General features: G+C 41.1%; 2 protein-coding genes across 8 annotated transcripts; one reads left to right on the top strand and one right to left on the bottom strand.

The window, feature by feature from the left end:
- Positions 1–2,510: 2,510 nt before the first annotated feature.
- LOC147339353 (cytoplasmic polyadenylation element-binding protein 1-like) lies at positions 2,511–12,803 on the top strand. Of its 5 annotated transcripts, none has more exons than XM_086293285.1 (12): positions 2,511–2,666; positions 2,887–3,007; positions 4,939–5,160; positions 6,395–6,624; positions 7,998–8,253; positions 8,332–8,445; positions 9,046–9,150; positions 9,848–9,984; positions 10,413–10,611; positions 10,729–10,823; positions 10,954–11,034; positions 11,385–12,803. In XM_086293285.1, the coding sequence occupies exons 1-12, from the start codon at positions 2,652–2,654 to the stop codon at positions 11,493–11,495; spliced, it is 1,686 nt and encodes a 561-aa protein (XP_086149411.1). In that variant the 5' UTR covers positions 2,511–2,651; the 3' UTR covers positions 11,496–12,803. The 5 variants fall into 5 exon arrangements, with proteins under 5 accessions (XP_086149411.1, XP_086149401.1, XP_086149391.1 ...); XM_086293275.1 differs by having other exon boundaries at positions 2,887–3,055; positions 9,046–9,135; XM_086293265.1 differs by having other exon boundaries at positions 2,887–3,055.
- A 5,036-nt stretch (positions 12,804–17,839) lies between these two features.
- On the bottom strand, positions 17,840–21,935 carry LOC147339352 (small ribosomal subunit protein eS17-like). 3 transcript variants are annotated; one of them, XM_086293244.1, is made up of 5 exons: positions 21,821–21,935; positions 20,944–21,095; positions 18,951–19,056; positions 18,661–18,726; positions 17,840–17,966 (listed from the first exon to the last, which is right to left on the bottom strand). In XM_086293244.1, exons 1-5 carry the CDS (start codon positions 21,821–21,823, stop codon positions 17,889–17,891), a joined length of 405 nt encoding a protein of 134 aa, XP_086149370.1. In that variant the 5' UTR covers positions 21,824–21,935; the 3' UTR covers positions 17,840–17,888. The 3 variants fall into 3 exon arrangements, with proteins under 3 accessions (XP_086149370.1, XP_086149380.1, XP_086149359.1); XM_086293254.1 differs by lacking the exon at positions 21,821–21,935 and adding an exon at positions 21,424–21,445; XM_086293233.1 differs by lacking the exon at positions 21,821–21,935 and adding an exon at positions 21,356–21,382.
- Between the last annotated feature and the right edge of the window lie 1,146 nt (positions 21,936–23,081).

The raw sequence follows: 23,081 nt of genomic DNA, 5'->3' as shown, positions 1-23,081 counted from the left end.
CTCTTTGTTATTCTCTTATTGTTGTACGATATAAACTTGTCGCATCCCTCAATCTAAAAACACCCAGTTGCTGTTCATTGCACAACAGAGTGGATCATAACCTAAGCCTCTTTATAAACCACAATCTGCAGGTTCACAAGTTGATCCTGTTTCGTGTTTTTTTAAATCATATTTGCGATGAAATATACATATATTTTTAATGTTAATGTACTCTGTTCTCTGGCAGGTAATAAAACTATTCAACTAGTTTTAAGAGGGAAATAGGTCCCATTTCAAATTTACTCACCAGTGCAGTTTTTTTATTCTTAATTTGCATTTGTTAAAGAACTTCATTTGTCATTAGAATAACAGTAACACAGCCTTGAAACCGCTTGTGAGTCGACTGTACAAATCAAGCCTCTAAACGGATACGTGTAAAAAATTATGAACAGTTCTGCTGAACATGTTGAATAAAAGCTGATTTTTTAATTTCAGTTGCATCTTGTTTTATTTAAAAGCAACTTTGACAGTGTACAGAGGCAAACTTGTCATTTCAGATGAACTTTTACTTGTACTTTAAGTTTAATTAGCTTCTATACATAAAATGGGTATTTTTCACAGAAGAGGTTTAACAAGTTCATAGAAGGTATTACAAGCAAAACATTTTTAAGTCCCAGTGATATAGACCTTTTTCTTCTTAAAGCTAGTTGTTGCTGGATTTTGTTTTATTTCACTTAACTAGAATGTTCTTTCTTTCTTTTTTAGTTTTAGCTACCTACAAATGACCTTGATACAGATGAGGAGAGGCCAAAGGAGCAAAGCCCAACTGTGGGCCACTGAAACAAAAGACCTTGGAACAATTTTAGCAGATGTTTTTGGCATCTTGCTTATGTCTGATATTATCAACGTGCAGGTGCAGAGTACAAGGTTGCTGTGTTGTTGTAAAGGTTACAGAAATCTGGCGGAGGTTAGCGAAAGTGCACTTCATTCCCATAACTGCAACTGGGTTTGTGATGGTCTGCACTAATCTTTGAGCTCTTTTTAACCTCTTACAGACTTATGTAACACTGGAACCAGAATTATAAAAGAAAAAAGGTGTCAAAAAATACTGAAACACTTCACTGAAAATGACAAGATGCCAATAAATGACTTCCTCCAGAGTTTCTTTAATGAAATGACAACCCACCAGCCATAGCATTAAAACCACTGGCAGGTAAAGCGTATAAAATTAATCATCTTGTTTTAATAAAACGCTCTGCTACAAAACCTCGGGTCTTGGAATTTAAGGAGATACGAACCACCCACCTAAATATTGCAACACCAGCAGGGGTTCCCCCAGCAGGACAATGCATCTACCACACAAGGAACACAGCAAGGAGACCCAGGTGCTGACCCAGCTTCCAAACATCTCAAATCTCAAGCTGAACAAGCTTGCACGAGACCCCAGGGAACAACTCCATCTACCGAGGCAACCCACAGGACCCAACCTTTGTGATTCAAAAATACCAAAAGACAACCCCAGAGATACCATGTCAATCCCACTGATGACAGAGCTGTTTTGCAGCACAATATTAAGCAGGTGATTTAATGTTAAAGCTCTCAGTTCATATGCCCTACCAAAATTCAATAGATTTGTCAGGTCATCTCATAAATAGGAGTACAGCAGCATAGTCCCTAAGTGGTAATTTGTTATAATTATACAAAGGAAAAGAGTGGGAGGCTGCGACTCCAAGTTTAATATTTATTTATTTGTGGTGTGTCCGGATTCATAGGCTGCATCCTCCTGAGGCCGCATTTGGAGGCCGATTACAACACGATGTAAAATACCAGAGGAAAGAATTTAAGATCTGCTTTAATGAAACTTGGGTCACAATGATAAAGCATATGAAGCTGTTTGTAAGAAAGAATGAGACACACAATGTGTTTCCTTTCAATTGATTTGAATATTTTCAAAGTAAAGCTCCAATAACCCTGGAATGTTATTGTTTTTATATTGTCTAACATTTGTATAAAGGTGTTTTTATGAACATATTTAATAATTATTTCATTGTTTTTATTTGTTTTTGTAGTAGTTATTATTAGTCAGGTTATTACTAGAGGTCTTCACAACTGTTTTTAAGTCTTGCCTTTCTTGATAAATAAAGTTTAAAGGCATGCCTCTGAACTGAAGAGTCATATTTGAGTTAAGTTCAGTTTGCACAAAAAAACAATTTTACATTAATTTATAAGAAAAAAATGTAGTTCACATCCATCTGAAATTATAGTAATATACTATTTTGTTTTTTGTCCTATATGCTGTGATTCCATCGCAGAAGCACTGAGAGCACTGTGGTTTTAGATATTGGCGTATTTTATTTTATTTTAATGACATAATTCACGTTTGCACGTATAAAACATATTCTGTCTGCTATAATATTGATAAATATCCCTGTAATTTTTAAATAAGCCTCTCTTTAAATTATTGGCCGCAGTAACACGTGATTTTCCCTTCAGCGGCCTGCTCTTTGATGTGGAGCACGTGAACGGAACGAGGCCCTCGAGCGCCGTCATTAGCTGGGCACACGTTCACTAAATTATGACTAATTAGCTGTTAGCACGCCTCATAAATATGACCTTTTATTGCAGCCAGCGGTCGTTGTTGTGACATTTCTTTTAGGCTGTCTGTCCACATCATGGCGTTTTCCCTGGTGAGTTGAAACGGCATTAAATGGGTGAAATAAGTCAGTTTTGCGCCACGTCTAACGTTATTATTTGACCGTATGTCCGCCTCATTTGGCCCATTAGTTCCTCCCCGGAACAAAACAAACAAACAAAAATCCACTTTGCAGCATGGTGCACAAGCTTGACCTTTAGCTTTTAGCATGAGTGCTGGGTTAATTGTGTCCCTCTCACGGCCTCCTTCTGCAGAGAAACGAAGCCCGCAGGCCTGAGAGCCCAGACACCGATTCTCCGGCACTGTCCACCTGCAGCAACGCAGACATCTTCCGCAGGATGAACACTATGCTGGGCAACGCTCTGGATTTCACCGGTGTGTGCACCACACCCAACACCAAGGGAAAACCAAACCTGATGTCCGGTAAACCCTCACTCCTCACTCACTCTGCAAGAGTTAAACTTGGGTGGGCTTGAGTGCAAAGGCGAAAAACAATTAGTATCCGACACTACTGCAGCCTAAACTTATTTAAAACGAGGCTGTAGCCATGAGGGTTTAAAACGTTTTAGAAATGCTCAAATAGCTAAATATTTAGCAAGTCCGCGCAAATCTGTAGTACTTTTTTATTAAGGTCTAATAGTCAAACTGCATTTTCTGCTAACTTTATTTGCCTACACATCAAGTGCTCATTGTGGTCACTTGCAGTCAGGGAAACGTGAAGGTTTTGATTTGGGCCCCCAGATGGTATCAACAGCTGTTTTCACTGTTTGATAAAAATGAAGTGTTTTAGCTATTCAACAGAATTATTTTCATTTTATATTAGTAATATAGGTACTGTAGTATTGAGGGATATTACATAAGCAATACTGTAACAATTTGAGTCCCAAAGTGCTTGAATCTCTTTGGAAATTCCCAGTCTTTCTCAGTTGTGTGAATTTTGATGCTTTTAGTTTCGTGTACAGTGAAGTGTGAGAAAGCAGGTCACATGACCTCTGCCCTCAGTGGTAGCTTCTCCTGCTGCTGTAGTTTGCATTTTCCTTAAAACCACAAAATCATGAAGGAACATGCATGCAGTGTGCAGAACCAATGTGGTGCTCTGTAAGATGAGAGCCTGCGTTGCCTATAATGGAAATCCCCCTTCGACTTTTTAAAGCTGTTGAACCTCCTTCACCTTGTCTTTTTATTCAGGTGCCAGCAGCTGATTCATACTGCATTGCTGGTCTGCAGCACTGCAGTAGTTCTAAGTGGGTTTTTTATTTTTTTAAACCACAGGGGTGGTATTTGCCAAGATTTTGGCTCAGGACAGTGCTGGAGTCCTTTCAGTTTGCTTAAAGCATGTCTGCTCTTGTGACTTCTGCTCTTGTTTTTAGATGACAATACAATCCTTAGTTTGACATGAGCAGAGCATAAATGTTGCATAGCAAAGGTCAGCTGGGTCTTGATGCACAATGAGCTGAAGTTCTTTTTGTCCCATCCACTCCAGCTTAGTCTTGCTGAATCAGGGGTGTAACTGGCAGCTGGAAGCTTTCCAGGCCTAGGAAGGGAGGAGCTGGTGGTGCAAATCACTGTCCTCAACATCTGATCAGTCAGCTGCTTCAGCTACAGCGAGACACTCCTTGCCCGTTTGTTCAGTGTTGGTGTGCTAAAATAAATTCACAAGCCAGTCTGAAACTGAAATGCCCTGAGCATCCTCAAGTCTACAATACTTTAGTTGAAGTCTGCTGAGTCATTTGCTACCATGCTGCCTCCCGCCATGCTTCTGTAGCTCTGCCCCTCTCTCCCCCCCTCCCTCCTGCCTCGGTCAGCTCGCTCGGGGAAACGAGGCTAGACACAGAGTAAGCAGCAGTAACGGCAGCAGCTGTCTTCACACTGACTCGGAGACGTGCTGTGCCTACCAGAGGGGAGTACTTCTATCAACAAGCCAATAGCTCCAACAGGAATTTTTCATTAGTTGTTAGGCAAGGAAGCGGGGAGGTGGGGGAAGCTGATGTCATTAGCAGGGGTGTGCGAGTGCATCAGCAGCCATGTCACATGCTGCTAGGTGGGTCAGTGATGCGGACGGAGATGCATGGCAGTTGCACAGGGCACAGAGGCAGCAGGTTAGCTCCGCCGTCAGCCAGGGTAGGGGAGATGTGTTTATTGAGGGAGTTTATTGTGGTTTCTTTACCAGAAGGGGTTTTGACAAGTCTTGCTTTGATCTTTTCTGTATAATGATGCCGATGGGAGGCTGAAAAACGTTCTTTGTGACTGTCTAACACTTATCTCCTTTCGCTCTTGCTTAATCTGTGAACTGGATTTTGGCACAGAGTCGGACCTGGCTGCAGTGGGCAGCAGGAGGATGCTTTTCCCAAACTGCGATGCCATGCCTGGCTCTCAGGAGATGTCGTTATCCAGGGACCCGTCGGGTGTCGCAGACCTGGGCCTGGGTCTTCAGTCTCTCCGTCTGTCTGGCTGGGACAAACCTTGGAGCAGCCAGGAGGCAGATACACACACCTCCCCATCTCACATTCAAACCAGCTCACCCTCCAGTAAGTGCCAGACCTTGAACTGTGTTATAGGATTCTGTTTTATTTGGGGATACCAGTTTCCCTAAAAGTTTTCTGGCTCTTACTTTTAAAGAGAAAAGTGGAATGAATATAGTAAGATTGTTTTTATTGTGTAGCTCTTGTTAATATTAAAATAAGATGGTTGGTTAACAGCAGTCGGTGTGGGAACAGCCTGTAGCGTCACTACGGAGGATGATGTGGCAGTTTTGCTTTACTGCATCCCTAGCAAACACACGAACAGCCAGTGAAGCTACTTTTCTTTCTCAAACTCTCATCATGTTGCCTGAGAGTCAAGTTAAATATTTGTTACCTGTTGATCAAACTTGAGTCAGGGATGTCAGTCAGAAAACTGCAGTAAACCCACATTCAGCCCAAGTCAAAGCTGATTGACAGATGTACGCCAAGTATATGTAAATTTTGACATTTTTCAGACATGTCTTGTTTAAGACTGTTTTGCCATTTTGGCAGCACTGATAAGGATGGCCCATTTGTCCTGACCCATTTGTAGCACAATAGTTTTGCTGCATGTCCACACCAACCCAGTGTAACTTAATTTAAAGCTTTCCAAACTGGGCCTGCAATAAAGTGTGACAAAGCTTTGAATGCGGCCTACAGCTGAATAATCCCCTTCAGAGCCTCATGTTGACTTGCAGGCCATGCCGTACATGCCTGTCACTGTTGCCAGCTGACTCACTTGGGCATCAAGAGCAAGCGACTTGTTAATGCTTAAGGAATTGTTGCTTGGCGTTTACTGGATTTGTGTTAGAAACGCTGGCTTCCAATTGATTTGACTTATAAAAAGGCATCTAGCATCTGAGGGGAGAAATTGTTTCATCAGCATTCTGGTTAGAAAATAAAACTGAATGACTCAACAACTTGCGCTTTAAGTCTGTTGGCAGCCAGCTTGCACATCTGGTATGTTGACCAAGAATATTTTTGGAAACCTCAGTTCACATGGCTACCTTTTAGTTCTGATCAATGTCTGTCTGTAGATTCAGCACAAAACTCAATTTAAGATGCCCTTGAAGATGCACCTTTTTAAACTCGAGTTTGCTGTGTCGCTTCATTCCTGACAAATCAATGCAGCTCTTTGGGCACAAATCCCATTTTCTTCAGTTTACTTGAAAAGCTGAAATGGCAAACAAGCTATCGAGTAACCTTACATGGCTACTGGCACAGATCGCGCTCTTTTATACTAATTGTAATTGTTTTTCAGTGTTGGGTCTACTGAACAGTCCCTTCAGTGGCCTCCTTGGAAAGCCCCCAGGCTACCTGCCCCCCGATTCCATGAGCATGACGGCTGACTTTCTGGAGAAGTTTCCCGGTGTTGCTCGCATGGCAAACCGTCTAGACTCGTGCTCTTTTTTGGACTCTCGCTCCAGCAGTCCTGAAGACTCGGAGACCAGTGGATTCAGCTCTGGCTCGGATCACCTGTGTGACATGTTGGTAAGGCAGATTACTTTTATTCTCCAGCTTTGTGTTGGATTGGTGGAAGGTGAATATCTCAAACCCCAATCAACCCATTTACTGTTTTACTGTAGCATCCAAATCTACAGGGTGTGGCTGAAAAGATGGGCTTAGAGTGTGATTTGTGTGCATGAACTTCACTTTCATTTCTCTGCAAGGGTCTTGCACTTAAAGGTATGATAAAGTAATTTAAGGCTATTTAAAGGGGGTAAAAAAATTGTTGTTCTAAGAAATGTACATTAATGTGTAATTACATCTTCCAACAGTTAATGCATTCTCATAAATCTAAAATGAATCTATTAGAAATGCACAAGATTAGACAGTTTGGGGAAGCCACCATGTTGCCCTGCCATATTGTATACAGTGGCTGAGAGAGAGCGCCATTTAAACTAACCTCTTCACCTCAAAGCTCATTACCTGAACTGAAGTCTGCTCTAACACACAAACATGCTTATTTAGTCCCAATATTGTCACAGTTGTCAACTATCTGGGTTATGTGTAATAGTCTACTGTCCCAGCCAAATGGCAGCAGCTGGTTATAAGCAGTGTTTACAACAAATGCTGATCTCTTCAGCTCATCTCAATATTGTCATTGGACAGAAGTGAGCTTTACTGACTCACCAACTCGTATTGGACGCCTTTCAAAGTTTTACAGCCACTTCGAGAGTAAATGGACACTCGGCATATTGACAGCTGATGAACAGTGACTGATGGCCAACAACACTACAGATGAATAGTGGCCAGAGCTGTTTGTCCTCCAGCAGCCACTGTAGATAAGATTATGAACTTAAATCTAGAGGGGCACTAAATCGAATTTGGTTGTCTGCAGTATACTGATATCTAGCAGTGAGATTTTACACTTTTTAAAGATTCTTACTTTCTCAACTAACAGGAGTCTACCTTAATCTTCCTTTGGCCTGCTTTTTAACTTTGAGGATTTAAAGGGTTTGACATTATTCTATTGGACACGGCAATCATCAGCTTTGTTGTTCAAGCTTCCATCACAGGGTATTTTCAGTATTAACTTTCTGGCTTTTCTTTTCTTGTAAAACATCAGAAATGAGTTTTGGAGATGGATGTCAGAAATTGATCATTTATATTAAGGCAGGCAAAGTGGAGCTTCATGCTGTAGGGTTTTTATTTTTTGTGCCACGATGGCATTTATTAACTTTGAGTTTTGGCAGCAGACAGTGTGGAGTGAAAGCTTCTGATTATCAAGTCAGATACTGCACCCAGTCTAAACCCTTCAGTGAATTTCAGTCAGTTTAATTTCCTTTGACTTTTTAATTTTAATACACAGAATAGAGGAAAATATGAGGCCTCGTTACACTAACGCATATCTTCTTCTCCAGTCCACTTTGCGGATTTCCCCTCCCCTGCCTTATCTCACGTCAAACGTGCAGAAGGACCTGCTGCGACTGGGCTCTCGCCTGGACCCTCAGGACACTAGCTCTCCTCTGACCCCTCCATCCAGTGCCAGCCCTTCCTCCTTGGCTATTTCCCGTCGCTGGCGTGCTGGCTCTTCATGGCCGGGTGCAGATGTGCTTGATCAGCCAGAGGATGCTTTCAGCATTGAGAGGGAGGCCCGCCTGCATAGACAGGCTGCAGGTAGCCACTACTCATTAATCATGAAACTGTTCAAGCATGACCAATCCACAAACCTTGTCTATCTTGTTTTCAACTCAGCTGTGAATGAGGCGACATTCACCTGGAGTGGACAGCTGCCTCCCCGTAACAATAAAGATCCTCTTTACTCCTGCAAGGTCTTTCTTGGTGGTGTACCCTGGGACATCACAGAAGGTAACTGTGGCTGTGAACGGTCTTTATTTTCAAACACGTTCTTCTGATATTATGGGGGGGAAGGTTGTTTGGTTTTTGTTTTAAAGATTTGAAAAGATCGTTTATTGAAATCCCAGATACAGACATGCTTAAATCTGTTTCTGTGGAAGCACAGACTCTTTTATTCCCTTTGGGTTTTTCAGGTTTGGCCCTACTTTCATGTTTCAACACATGTGGCCCTGATGGTTCTGAACAGTTCACCAACAGTGTAACAGTCAGCCATAGTGTGTTTTACTTGGTACATGCAACCTTTTTATTGTAGCTTTACAGAATTGATTAATGCTGAATGGTTTAGTTTGCTAACCAGTATCTTGGCAACAGCTGCAGATGTGTGGCTATAAATGGCAGCCACTGAAAACTAGAGCTTGGGACTAATGGCAGCATGAAATAAACATGCATTCCAGTTTTAAAAATGACTATACTTAAACCCTTATTTACTGTAGTCTTTTTGGCAGCGATTACAGGCATTGGTTAAAACCTCACTATCTTGGGACATCCCACTGTCACACAATGAAGGTGTGCATTGTTATTCCACCCTCACAAACTGATGCTTTATTTCAGCTGGCCTGATCAACACCTTCAGTGGTTATGGTCCTCTGACTGTGGAGTGGCCGGGTAAGGATGGAAAGCACCCTCGCTGTCCTCCCAAAGGTAATGTCGCCAAAGGTAACAAAGAGCTGGTAGGCTATTTTTTTTCCCCTTCTGGTTTTAAGGTGCCACTGTGGTGAGCATGTAGTAAGGTGGTGAGTAACTGATGGTGATTCTGGGCATTACTGGAGCTTAAAACATGGCGTGTTAGAAGCAGGGGTGGGCTAATGCTCTCAGTAACACTTTGCTAATTAGTTTGTATAAATGAGTTTTGCCGACTTCCAGCGGTGACGTACCCCCACAGGCCATAAAGTTGTAAACTGGTTTTATGACAGTTTTTCTAAGTTATTTTTTTTCTCAAATTTTCTTAAATCTACATTTCATATGGACCTGGGCTAAAATTGGTCAGCATTTCATCACTGATTTATTAGTCTAATTATACATTACTTCACACTCCCAACTTTTTCGGTTGGACTTGGAACTTTGAATTTCTGCAGTTACAGCATTAAAAGCATTAAACCTGGCTCAGTGTCAAGTACTTGGCACCTTTCAAAGCTTTCAGCAAATCAGCTACAGACAAGTTGTAATCTGTCAGGACCTTCTGGAAATTGTATGAAATGCTATCAAGTTTTACTGTAGTTGCTGTGCTACTCAGTCTTGGGTTGTTGTAGTTCAAGAGGCAACATGCACTGTAGCACCAATGGTATCGGTCTGCGCTGCATCATTCTGCAGCGCAAAGTAAGCCTCTTTAAAGCGTTTTGGTGTTTGTCTGTAGGGTACGTTTACCTGGTGTTTGAGAATGAGAAGTCTGTCCGGGCTTTGCTCCACGCCTGCTCCCAGGACCCGTTTCACCCTGAGGACAACAGAGAGTACTACTTCAAGATGTCCAGCCGCAGAATGCGATGCAAGGATGTAGGTGGAAACGAAGCATGCAAGGCATTATTTACTCACTGCATTTACAATTTATGAAATGCTGAATAATCAAATAGTTGTCATATTGTACTCCAGTATGTTTAAGAAATATAGGTATAGTTTGAATTCTGTCTGTGATGCAACTCCAAGAAATGGATTGTCCAGGATTAGATTCTGTAGAATCTGATTTCACACACCTTGTTTGTCAGATTTCAACAATGACTAATTCAAGTGAGATCACCAGCACACATCGATATAGATGGAAACCTGTAGAAGCTTTCTACAGGTTTCCGTCTATGGATTCTTTGATCAGACCTTGTTAAGAACACTTATTATGAGACAGTTGGCTTTTGTTTAGTGAGCGATCCTAGTGAAGGACGGGAAGCGAGGATGTCCGTCCTGAACGCTGTGGCTCTTGGCTGCTACAGGTGCAGGTGATACCCTGGGTGATCTCTGACAGCAACTACGTGCGTTGCCCTGCTCAACGTCTGGACCCGAGTAAGACGGTGTTTGTTGGCGCGCTGCACGGCATGCTGAATGCTGAAGCGCTGGCCAGCATCATGAACGATCTCTTTGGAGGAGTCATGTATGCTGGCATTGACACGGACAAGCACAAGTACCCAATAGGTGAGACTGCTAGTCTCGAATTGTCAGTCAGCATCTACTGCAGTTCAGTTCTTGGTGTGTAGGTGTGGTTTGACCTTTAAGAGCTGCTTTGAGTGACATTGTTTGTCTTCTGTACAGGCTCTGGACGTGTCACTTTCAATAATCAGCGCAGTTACCTGAAGGCTGTGTGCGCAGCATTTGTGGAGATTAAAACACCCAAGTTTACAAAGAAGGTAAAGACGTGTTTACTGCATGTGGTCTCTACAGCAGCAGAGAAGTCTTTCAACAGCTTTATGCTGCTTTTGGTAAAGTGTCAATTTTCAAAACTTGTCTGCTGTAAATTGCGCATCGTTTCCCCTTCAGGTTCAGATTGATCCCTACCTGGAAGACTCCATGTGTCAAGTTTGCCTTCGCCAACCTGGACCTTTCTTCTGCAGAGACCAGGTCAGTGGAATCTCGTACTCCTTTTTTGTGAGCATGGCTGGGTCAAGCTTTCTGTCCAGTAGACTTCATGTCTTATACTGAACCAGAATAGTAAAGTTTGGTAATTAAATCATGATCCTTTAAGCTTGTTTGTATATGAAAGGACACAAAAGGGAAATTAAGCAGCTTGAGTCTTAACTGTAGTTCAATCTCCTCTTCTGTGAGAACAGTTGTACTTCTCTATTGAAATATGGGAGTGATGTTGTTATAGAAGTTTAGAACTTGTCTTGTTTAATTCAAGTTTAAGTTACGATATTGTTAGACTTGTTTTAAATCAGATGTGCCTCTATAAAGACCCATCTCACTCTTAGGCCTGCTTCAAGTACTACTGCCGCTCCTGCTGGCATTGGCAGCACTCGATGGACATCTTAAGCAACCACCGACCCCTCATGCGCAACCAGAAGAACAGAGACTCCAGCTAGAGGAGACGGATTCATAGTCCCTGAAGGGCCAGAGGAGGTGCCCGTCTGCACGGGGCAAGGCTGCCCGCCAAGGAGAGCACGTGTGCCAGACCTCCGGTACAAGGATACCATGGCACACCACCAGGCACTGGGGATATCACTATAGAAAATGTTCACTTTTGCACTTGCTACATTTTTGCTGTTCACAGTGGCACTATGCACAGTGACCTTGTTGGGAAAGACAAGGGGCCCTTCACTCTTATGCATTTTCCCAGACTTGTGGCCAGATGGAAAGATGGGAGTCAGCCTAAGGTTAAGAAGTGGATGAAAACACCATTTCTTTAAAAAAAAATTTTTTTTTTTTTTTTTTGGTTTACATGTGTTGCATAGTGAAGAGCAATCACGCAAGTCTCATTGCCGTTCATTGGCAAACGCCATACAGTGCCTTTAAATTTTTATTTCCCCCCCCTCCCCCTACCCCCAGTTGGCATCAGTTTTTTCCTGTGCAAGCCAACTGGTGTTTCTTACTTTTGGGAGTTGAATGTTGGGCTTCATTTAACCAGTCGCATTTCAGACATTTTTACGCAGTTTTTTACTAATTTGTACACAAACGGTTTTAAGTCATGACATGAAAATTCTGAACAATTATACCCAGTGGCTGTTTATGGGAAAACCCCCTTTTATTTTTTTTTTCCTGGCGTTTTTTTCTTTTTAATTTGCCCTCCAAAATTTCAACTGAATGGGCACAAATTGTTGGATGTACTACTTCGATTTTGTTGGTCCAGTTATATTAAATGTAACTGTAGTACTGGATAACTCAACTGGTAATCCATTTCTTTTTTCCAAGCAACTGATGGATCTTGATGAAAGTACAGTGAGCAAATCATTTGTACATAGTTTGATTTCTGTTTTTGCACTTTTTAATTTGCACGTGTGGAGAGGTGGCAGTGGTTTTTAATCACTTTTTGTACATCGGCAGGGGGACATGCCTATGTTAGAACAGCTGCTTGTTTCCTGTTGAATGTAAGAACTTCCACTTAGCTGATGATAAATTATCTATCCCAGAGCTTGAGTAGACCAGTACATGATTCAATGCTTTCTTATCCCATTTTGCCTTCCTGTTCCAGTTGGACATAAATGCATAATAAGCTGTGTGCCAAAGACGAAGTGTCTTTTCTTTATCCATTAGGTTTGTCATGCTGAGCTTGTTGTCCCTTAGCCCAGCTGCTTTTTAGAGTTTTGAAAGTCTACCTCATTGTGGTCTGCCAAGTTTGCTGCTACTTAACAGTTGTGGAGTATGTTCAGATTGGGCACAATAAAGGTGTTTAAGCATTACTAGCCATGTCTGGACTCCTAATTGTTTGTGCTGTCATTTCTTTGAAATCTCAGTCAACAGCCTCTGCAGGTCGCTGCTAAACTGATATATATATATATATATATATATATATATATATATATATATATATATATATATATATATATATATATATATATATATATATATATATATATATATATATATATATATATATATATATATATATATAATTTTTTTTTTTTTTTTTTTTTTTAAATTAAGGAGGTGATCACACCTGCAAGAGATGGTAAACTGTAAGCCCAGGAAACGTGATGGTAACTGGGTAGTGGAATGTCACAGACCTATATGGTTTGTGGTGAAAGGAACCAATGGCAAATTACAAGGTTTGACATGTTTAGAAGACGCCCCCTGTCACAAAGCAGTGTTTTACATCTGTAGTCAAAATTAAAGCTGAAATTGACACGCGCACAGCTTCTATACCAGCCCAACTAAACCATCCAAACGCTTGGGAATGGTGTGAAATAGGACATCACAGGCCCCTCCAAGGTTGATACAAGTTAATAACTTGTCAAACCTTACCTACAAGTTGCTTCTAAACCTGACACTAATTTCATGTAAATCTACCTTAATGTTGTGCTTAAAATCTAAATTGGCAGTTTTGTGCAAGTATCCAGAGCATGGTTAGTACTGTTGCTGCACAGCAAGAAGGTCCTAAGTTCAATTCCACCATCAGGGTGGGGTCTTTCTGTGTGGAGTTTGTGTAGGTACTCTGGCTTCCTCCCACAGTTCAAAGACATGCAATTATTGGGGTTGGGTTAACTGATCAACCTAAATTGGCCATAGGTGTGAATGTGAGTACAATGGTCTCACTGTCAGCCCTGTGACAGACTGGCGACCTCTCCAGGGTGTACCCTGCCTCTCGCCCTTTGACAGCTGGGCTAGGCTCATTCATTTTATCAAATGGCAAATGCCTTAGTACATGTCTCAATTGTCTCAGTGCATCTCTGCAAATGATTAAGTACACGTAGCCTACAGTTATACAGTTAGCCCACATTTAGCACATTTTCCAAATGAATAGATCTTGTAGACCTAAACTGATTAGTTGATTCTCAGTCTAATGATCATTCCCTCCAAAACATGTCAGCATGATTTCATTGTATAAGTACTCGCATGCACAACTGTCTGTTCAGTTGTCAAAATTGGTCAAGAACATAATACCATGAATACCATATATGAATTTCTTTGAATATTTGATAAATTGATGACAGTCGTTGACAGTCAGGTGAAACTAGACTAACGAAGGGGTAGTGTCACACACAGGTGTGTTCCATGATTGTGTGCTGCCAAACACAGATATATAGAGCTTGACCAGAGCCAGTCAGATCTCTGAACATGGATAGACAAGGCCAAGCAAACGGACAAGGGGAAGTTCCTCCTCAAGGAAGAGGAGGAAGAAGAAGAGGACTGAGAATGCGTGGTGGAGGAATAGGGGGAAGAGGCCGCAAATAATGCCATCACATTGAGACAGATCCGCGATGCCATCCTTCAGGACAATCATATATTCCAGAATATAAACACATTAAGCATCTCCACAATAAACCGGGTTTTGAAGAAGCATCAGATGACAATGAAACAAATCTACAGGGTACCATATGAGAGGAACTCTGACAGAGTGAAGGAGCTGCGCTACCAGTATGTAAATGTAAGTCAGTTACTGGTTGTCTCTCATTATAACCTTACCTGTAATCACAGTAAGCAGCAGTTCACTTATTTGGTTTCAATACCTCCTTTACCTGATTTCAGAATCAGTATTTGCTTCATCTGACTTCAACAATTTCAACAGAAAACTGCAGTTTACTGTATGATACAATTCTCATTACAATCCTTATTTTATTGTCTCCCAATCAAATCTATCTAATACTGTAGGTTTCACTGTAACATCTCAGTAAGTCATCAGTATTTCCCACTCCCCTTTCTATCAAATATCCCTGCAGTACTTCCTCATAGGCCTATTATAGTTTAGAACCACTGGAGTAGTGGCCTGTGGTATATTGAACCTGTGGGGGAGAACATGTAATTGTCTAACTGTAGTATATGACTCTTCTGTATGACTGATTTTATGGTCTTTACTCTATTTTAGAGAATAATGTCATTGGAAGGACATGAGACCCCTCACATCCTGGTGTTCGTGGATGAAGCTGGCTTCAACCTGGTCAAGGGCCGAAGACGTGGCCATAATATTATTGGCCACCTGGCCACAGTGGATGTCCCAGGTCAGCGAGGGGGCAATTTAACTATGTGTGCTGCCATTTCTGAGAATGGTGTGGCCACTCACATCCCCAGTCTTGGCCCATACAACACACACAAGCTCCTCATCTTCTTGGATCGCCTTTATACCGATTTTATCCCTGAAAATGAGAGAGGTCTCATAGGGCCTCACCTACCCATTTATGTAATTGTGTGGGACAATGTCAATTTCCACCATAGCCCACTCATTAGGGGCTGGTTTGCAACGCATCCAAGGATGGTCATGGGGTTCCTACCACCTTACTCTCCTCAATCCGATAGAGGAGTCTTTCTCTGCTTGGAGGTGGAGAGTGTATGAGCATCATGCTCAGGATCAGCCGTCCCTGCTCCATGCTATGGACGCAGGGGATGGTTGCGGCATGCACGCCGTGTCTTCCCTCGTTGCATCGCAAGAGAAAGTATCCGCTGTGATGTGGACGAGAATCTGTGGCCAGACGGACAACAGCGTGTAAATAATCAGGAGGGTGAAGACAGTGGACAAGAGCGGGAGAATGAGTACAGCGACCACTGAATAAGTCCTTGTTTTTTGATTTTGTGTTCATACAATTTACTACTGTAATGTACATTTTCTTTTTACATATGTATGAAACTTTCTTTGTGTGTGAATAAAAAATGGTTATAATTTCCTTGGTAGTGTGAGTGCAATCTGTGATGGAGGCTACTCATTTCTGTTGTATATTGTTGGTCCTCTGCCATAGTGACAAAACATCTAAACATTTTGTATGGCAGCACTCGCACAATGCCAAGGGGACGATGCATTTTGGGGGCACTGACTATTCAGATTAGAAAGAAATGTCGTTTTGACACGAGTGAACTGTTTTAGGAGAGATATGAGCTTTTGCAGGTGGATTATGTTGTTGTGATCAACCATCCAGGTTTATTTTGACAAAAGCATCACGAATGATGGGAATGTCCGATCTGTGTCCAGAAATGAGCCAAAGCTATTGAAAAGGATCTTTGCCATTTTGGAGACACTGACTGTTTAAATGAGAAAGGGATTTAGATTGAAGCCTGAGTGAACAGTTTTGGAAGAGATATGAGCTTTTGCAGGTGAGCTATAGTGTTGTGCTAAGCTGTAAGAGTGTTTTGCCAAATGATCTTAGAGTTTTGAGAATGTAATTTCTGTTTCAAGAAATGAGCCAAACCAATGGAGAATAACTGTAGTACAAGGCTAAGCTAGGGGCTGGTTTCCTGATGCAGGCAGGCTTCAAACACCAGCCATGAATGCTTTTTTTCTCTCCTTTAAAACCTTGTCAATATATTTAGAGTATGTGATGCCAGGTCCAGCTGTACATGGAACATGCTAGAGTACAATGTCAAATTATCTGGCCTGCAGTCAGGACACGCGAATTGTCCCTAACATTGCAGGTTTCAAAAAGAAAACAATCACCTGTAACAACTTGTTTGTTGGCCTGCAACTGCAGAAAAGAAAGCTGTCCATGATGGGACCAGTGCAGAGGAATAAACTTGAGCTTCCTCCTGCACTTGTGTCAAATATGGACACACCTTTGTCCTCATGAAAGTTTACCTTCACTCAGACCCATGCCCTGGTGTCCTACCATGCCAAAATATAGAAAACTGAAGGGTAATGAGTTGGAATAAAGATGAATAAAACCTTGAAACACAGAGATGGATGATATTTTATACTCATGGCTTTATAAACAGTCAAAGCAAACGGGGTCATTTTTGAGCCCAGAGGACAACAGATGTGATTATTTGCTGCCAGTAAAAAACTTGAAGTAGTTTAAAAACAGCTTTCTAAATTAACTTTGACATAAACCCATCTGTGATCATCTGTTAAAGCAACCGACTCTGGTTGTGAAACGATAATCACAATAACTGATGATTTAATTTATTTTTTACCCGAAAACAAAGAAAAAATTCATTTTTATGAGGTTTTTATCACTTAAATTTGAAATGGAATAAAAAAAAAAAAAATTGTGTCAAAATGTTTGAATTGAGTTTTAATTAAAAGTGGGGAAAAAATCCACTTCATATTAATTAAGTATCAATCAAACTAGATGGAGACATTTTTGACCCCTGAGGACCACAGGTGGGATTATGTGCTGCCATTTAAAATTTATAAAGGCTTCAAAAAAAAAAAAAAAAAAAAAAACTTTCTCACTAAAGTTCAACATACAGCACTCTGTAGTTAGTCAGTCAAAATTATCTAATCAATTAAATATTTTATTTTCTTGTTTTATTTCCACTTGAAAACACAGTGAACTTTATGTAAACAAGGTCTGGTGGCCCTAAAATGTTGCCTAAATTTTGTGTTAATGTGTTGGTCTTAAGTAAAACTAAGGTGCAACACTGAATTGATTGACAATTTATACTTTATATTTTAAAAAACACTCAAATGAAGTGGGGACATGTTTGACCACAGGTGTATGGAAATCGGGAGGACATTATGAGGGTTAATTACACCAACTACTTTGTGTGACTCGACTCAGCCCAGTGCAATTACATTACCAGAAGCACAAGACATTAGAAGCACCTGATTCTGTTAATACCACTGCCCAACTATTGAAGCAGAATAGTGTTTGAGTACTTGAAATTCACTTAAAAGTACCATGGCCATACTGTGGATTCCCATGATGCAATGAGCCTCTTCTCATTTACCACTACTACCTATCCAAAGCGCTTCTATTGACTTTCTCAGTAAGGGCAGTTTGGCTGATGAGAACGTGCACTCCTTAATGTTCATGTATGTTTTAGGAAAGATCCAGAAAGCTTTAAATTGAACATTTTTAACAACTGTCTTTATTCAGAGGCCATCAAACATGATTTTAAAGTCCTCGTGGCGTCTTGAAGTTCATCCCGATGGACGGCTGAGTGACTTGAAGATTGGAAAGGCCACCAAAGTCCTACAAGAAGAAGAAAGTTTTAGTGATTTAAACAACCAAGTTAAAAGCTGTGACATGACAGTTCAGCTAGCAATGACACCTCAGACTAAATAAAAACTAATGATAAACAAGTGACTTTGTTGCCCAGACTATTTCTCATTTTTACCCCGACTGGATTACAGGTGGATGCAGCCATTGTGATTCTGAGTCCATAAACTCAGAAAAAAGTTTACAGAAGTCACAGAAAAAGAAGACATGCCAGTGTTTTCTGTTTCTATATTTATATTTTCTCTGCTTTTTAATGTATTGGATTCTTAATTTTGCTCACCCTGCTCTAACCACACACCACAGCCTAAATTGGACGCATGACGTATAAATATGGGCATGCTTTAACTCTGCAAAGACTCAGTCAGTTAAAAATGTAAAAAAATGTAAATGTCAGTTAAAAAACAGGTGATTGCTCCACCCTTTTAATGCACTCATTTAATGTGTGTAGAACTACTTCCTTCCCACCCCCACTAAACACACTGGTACTTAAATGGCCATTATTGATAAATTACACCTGGCAATTTCTTTGCAATGTGCCCATTATGTTCTCTATCAAAATATTAAGTGTTACTAACGGAAATCATACGTCAGGGTTCTGCTGGAAATTCAGAAGGACTTTCAATTATGTGGCAACCAAATAAATCAGCAAATAACATCTGAGACTCACCAACATCTTGAGCATTTCTTTTGTGTCTGGATCCACCTCAATGATCTCCTGGTCCAGAGCAGAAATCTACAGGATGAGAGACACAAATGAGCCACCTGAACTGTCCTTTCACCTCCATGTTTACTCCAGCAACAGCTGGAGAGAAATGCTCAGTGACAACAAAGATGCTTAAGGAAGCCCGTGGACACTCGAGCGGCAGCTCAACGTAGCCCGACACGAGGTGCGCAACCTAAGGCACGGGGAGCACTACAGTCAGCCATCACAGGTAGGACAGAAGACAGTGAACTGACCTCTGGGACGTAGTTGTCCCTCCTCTCTCTCTCCTCCTCCTGCAGCTTGATTGAGATTCCTCTGACTGGACCGCGCTGGATACGCTTCATCAGGTGTGTCACATACCTGAGACACAAGTGAGCACAAACATGCAATCAGAAACCTACAGCAGATTAGTACACATTTTTTCTGACTGTAAGCAGTTCACATTTCTACGTACTCCAAACCTCCAGCAGCAAAATACAAATGTTTCTAAGTTTAACTTTGTTTTTTTAGAAGTTTTATGATTTAACTTTTGTTCAACATGTCTGAAGTTTTAGTTAATTCAGACCAAACACAGAAAATATTCCAAACAGCAATGGTGGAGTTTAAATGAGTGGCTACTGTGCACCAGTTCATAACAGAAGCACATCACACACACAGAATCTAACAATCCGAGAAAAATGACTTCAGCTAAAAACAAGCACTTCACATGACTCGTCTTCCAAGCTCATCAAGTCGTTTAACCTGCAGAAACGTGGTGTGAAACTCATACCAGCTGAGTCTTTTTTTTTTTTTAATGAACCAACTAACCAAAAACCCCCAAAACAACCTCCCCCCGAATCACATTAGGCTGACAGGCAGGCTGGACAGGTCAGCAGTCTGTCAGGGCTCATTCCCACTCACATGCACACTTAACTACATTTTGAGTGTGAGAGGAAGCGGGAGTACCTGGAGAGAACATGCAAACTGCCTAATGGCAGACTTGAACCTGACCTTCTCGCTGTAAAGCAAATGCACTGTCCCCAACCCGAATCACATTTAAACTTTATTGCCACTCTGGTTCTTCACCGGCTTCATTCAAGAGATAACAAAGAAGATATATCAGCGCTAAATCATGCGAGTGTCACCTTTTTCTCAAAGAAAAATTAGAAAACCCAAAAAGCAACCCCCCCCCCCAAATTAAAAGAAAAAAAATTAAAAATAGTAGATGCCACTCGTATAAAACACAACATATCAATCTCATTCAATATCAAAAAACAAACACGCACAAATGAAGACAAAGCCTGAATTCAAGAATAAAACAGTGTTCATGTTTCATTGACATGACGAGCTGTAGGAAATCAGAGGGAGGAATTCTCAGAGGTTCTGACTTGGGGTGCACCATCTCTGCACCCCAAACATGCAACAGCTGATTGGAAAACTTCATTTTTTTACGCCAACAGCTCCACATGTGCTGCTTTGCGGTCCTTCAAAATCCTTACTTTACGTCACTGGAAACTGATTACATAAGCATTTGCCTAATGCTGATTGGTTGACAAGGGGCACAGATTCGGGAAGTTTGTTTTCACCATGAAAAACAACTTCAGAGATACGGCATGAAAAGCATAGACAGTGTACATTTTTCACTGTTTTTAAACAATCTGCTTCACTTCAGCTCTTTGTTTGCTCCAACTTCACTCTTCTCCATGGCCAATGGGCCAACAGTAGACAAGCAAGAGTGGCCCACAGACCGGTTATACCACATACTTTGTACACTGCCTCCATCTGACAACAAAGCTCACTGCAGGTAGACGGGCCATCCCTGGACTGCCAGCGAACTGCAAACACCCTACCCCTGCTGTCAGACTGAGGTCGGATAAAGTTCAACATAAATTAACCACTAGTTTTTGTTTTTTTACATCCGTTTTGAGCCACTTTAGGACAAAGGAACCACACCAAGGGGAAAACCAAGCCAGATTTTGATTTAAAGCTACACTTGGAAAAAATTACTACCATCTACAAGTCAGCTAGCTAAACGCTTGGCCCCACCAGACCTCAAATACATCTATGTGGGCTGCTCTGACATTCTCCTGTGCGGTGTGCTCGGACAGGGACAGAGGTTCATAAATAATGTTTGATCTCTCAGGATAGTGAAGCTGTGCTGAAGAAATAACAGCATGTTGTAGCTGAAATCCTCTGCCTTAAATCTGTGCTTAACAAATCATGATCTGAGGCTAAAGCAGGAGTGCACACAGCCGAAACCCCACTCACCCTGCAATCTTGTTACGCAGAGGTTTGCTAGGGATGATGGCGATCTCCTCGCACACCCTCTTGTTGGTGTGGAAGTCGTTGCCCAGTCTTGTGTAGTACTTCTCGATGATCACCCTGGCGGCCTTCTTGACCGTCTTGGTCCTGACTCGACCCTGGAGGAGGAGGCACACAGACTTAGATTTCGTGTGTATGAATTGCTGAAGAAGGAATTTCAAATATCTTCACTGATTCCCCCAAAAAACACGGTCTGGAGTTTAAAAACTTTGGCATAAAAGAAAAGGTATGACAGCTTTTAGTGGCAAAGTGTGTCACAGGTTAAAATTACGTAGTGACAGATCATATGACGGAATGTAAAGTGAGTTTAAACGTCTATAAATCACATTTAACGACTTATTTAACAGACGAAACTTACATATTTAGACATTAATGGCCAATAAACGTTAAAACATATTTTGAGTACATTGAACACAAACTCATCACCATCAAGTCACCGAGCAGCTAGTCCCCGTGCAAAACATTGCCACGGTAAAGACGGGTAAACGGAAGTCAAGTTGTCCTTATGAACAAACTTTCCTCCAACAACTAACGGACATTAACTCGGTATGAGAAGCATACAAACACGAGCGGAGCCAAACTGTTGCCGACTGCCCGTAAAGGTGCACCGCGAAACTGCGGCTTGGTGCCCGGTTACTTCGGGAGCAGTCAGTCTGTGTTTACATGGTTAACGCCACCAAAGTGCGTCGAAAACCCGCTTTTATAAATCTTCGTGTCGCCTGTGTGCAGACTGACGGTAGTAGCCGCTCGGTGACGGGACAGCCAGTGAGGATTGTGAAGGATTGTGGAGGACGACTAGATGAAATGCTTTCCGTGGACCCACCATGTTGACTCGGACCGGTGGAAAAGGGTTAACGCACGCTCACACCGGAAGTTTATAGTTTAGAGGCTGCGCTGCTACAGCGTAGTGAGCAGTGTCGCCGCCTGGCGGTGGGAGGAGAAAACATCACGTTACTGTGAACTATTTTTTTGTTATGCACATAAATCAAGATTTGGGTTTCTATCTCAAAATTTCAATTTAATAAATCAACATTAGAATTAGGATTAGTGTCAGGGTCACGGTTAGTGTTGAGCTGAGCCTTAAAAAACTTGAAATGCTGAGGAAATCATTCCAACTGATGCAAAAGAAAATTAAATTAAATCAACATTTTGAGATTTGAACCAAATTTTGTAATTTTGTCTTACAGATGACAAGTTGCTTTAACAGCACAAACATTCGTTCATATGCATACATTACTTTGCAGCAATAAAAAAAATTGAGAAATAACCAGTTACATTTTTTTTAATTACAGTCACCATTTCATGTTTTTAACTAATTAGACTGATACAGTAAATTAAAACCTGGAGTGCACTGCTCAGAGGTTTAACATTTTGCTACAAAATGAAATTTTTTGTTTATTTTCAAATATTTTCTGTGCAAAGCAGCCCCAAGGGACTAAGACTGTCTCAGTCCAAGATGAAATTTGATTTTTGAGCGTGAAATATATTTTAATATATTTTTAATTTGCTAAGTGACAGTTTTCAAGCTGTCTAGCAACAAAATATAAATCTTAGGAGTAAAGGGATTTATAAAAAACATTTAAAAAAAGAAATGTGACCCGTCTTTATTAAAACCATTTCACAACTTACATGATAATGTAGCTAAAACTACGTGCAATACCTTATTGTGACAGATGTAAAAAGGAAACTTTTGTCAAAATACCTCCAGCACCAGTTTGTTTTGAAATGGTCCGTTTACATTGGCCGGCCATAATGGTGTTAAAAACCTTTAAAGAGCAAAATCTGAGTTTGTTATGAAATTCCAATTCTAATTCAAAGCCTGCAGATTGACCTTTCCACATCTTAATTCAAGTGAGCTAATTTGTGTATTTTCTTTCCTCAGCTATTTGATGGTAAAAGCTTTATTTTTATGAGCCACATTCTTGTTTTGGCTGCTGTGACACAAATGTATATCTTTTATCAACCCATCCAACTTATTTGCAAGACTAATATTAGACATTTGCCAGTCTATAGGTATCAGCATTAATATCAAACCAATACAATTAAGAAAAAGATGGGAGAAACACCCTTCAACCTTGTAGGAG

This window comes from Aulonocara sp. 'chitande type north' Nkhata Bay, linkage group LG1 (genome assembly GCF_057382095.1).
Source record: "Aulonocara sp. 'chitande type north' Nkhata Bay isolate Kocher_YH1m ecotype deep benthic linkage group LG1, A_spYH_male_GT1.1, whole genome shotgun sequence".
NCBI lineage: Eukaryota > Metazoa > Chordata > Actinopteri > Cichliformes > Cichlidae > Aulonocara > Aulonocara sp. 'chitande type north' Nkhata Bay.
The sequence above is the reverse complement of the archived record's forward strand: the minus strand, read 5'-3'. Positions and strand labels throughout refer to the sequence as shown.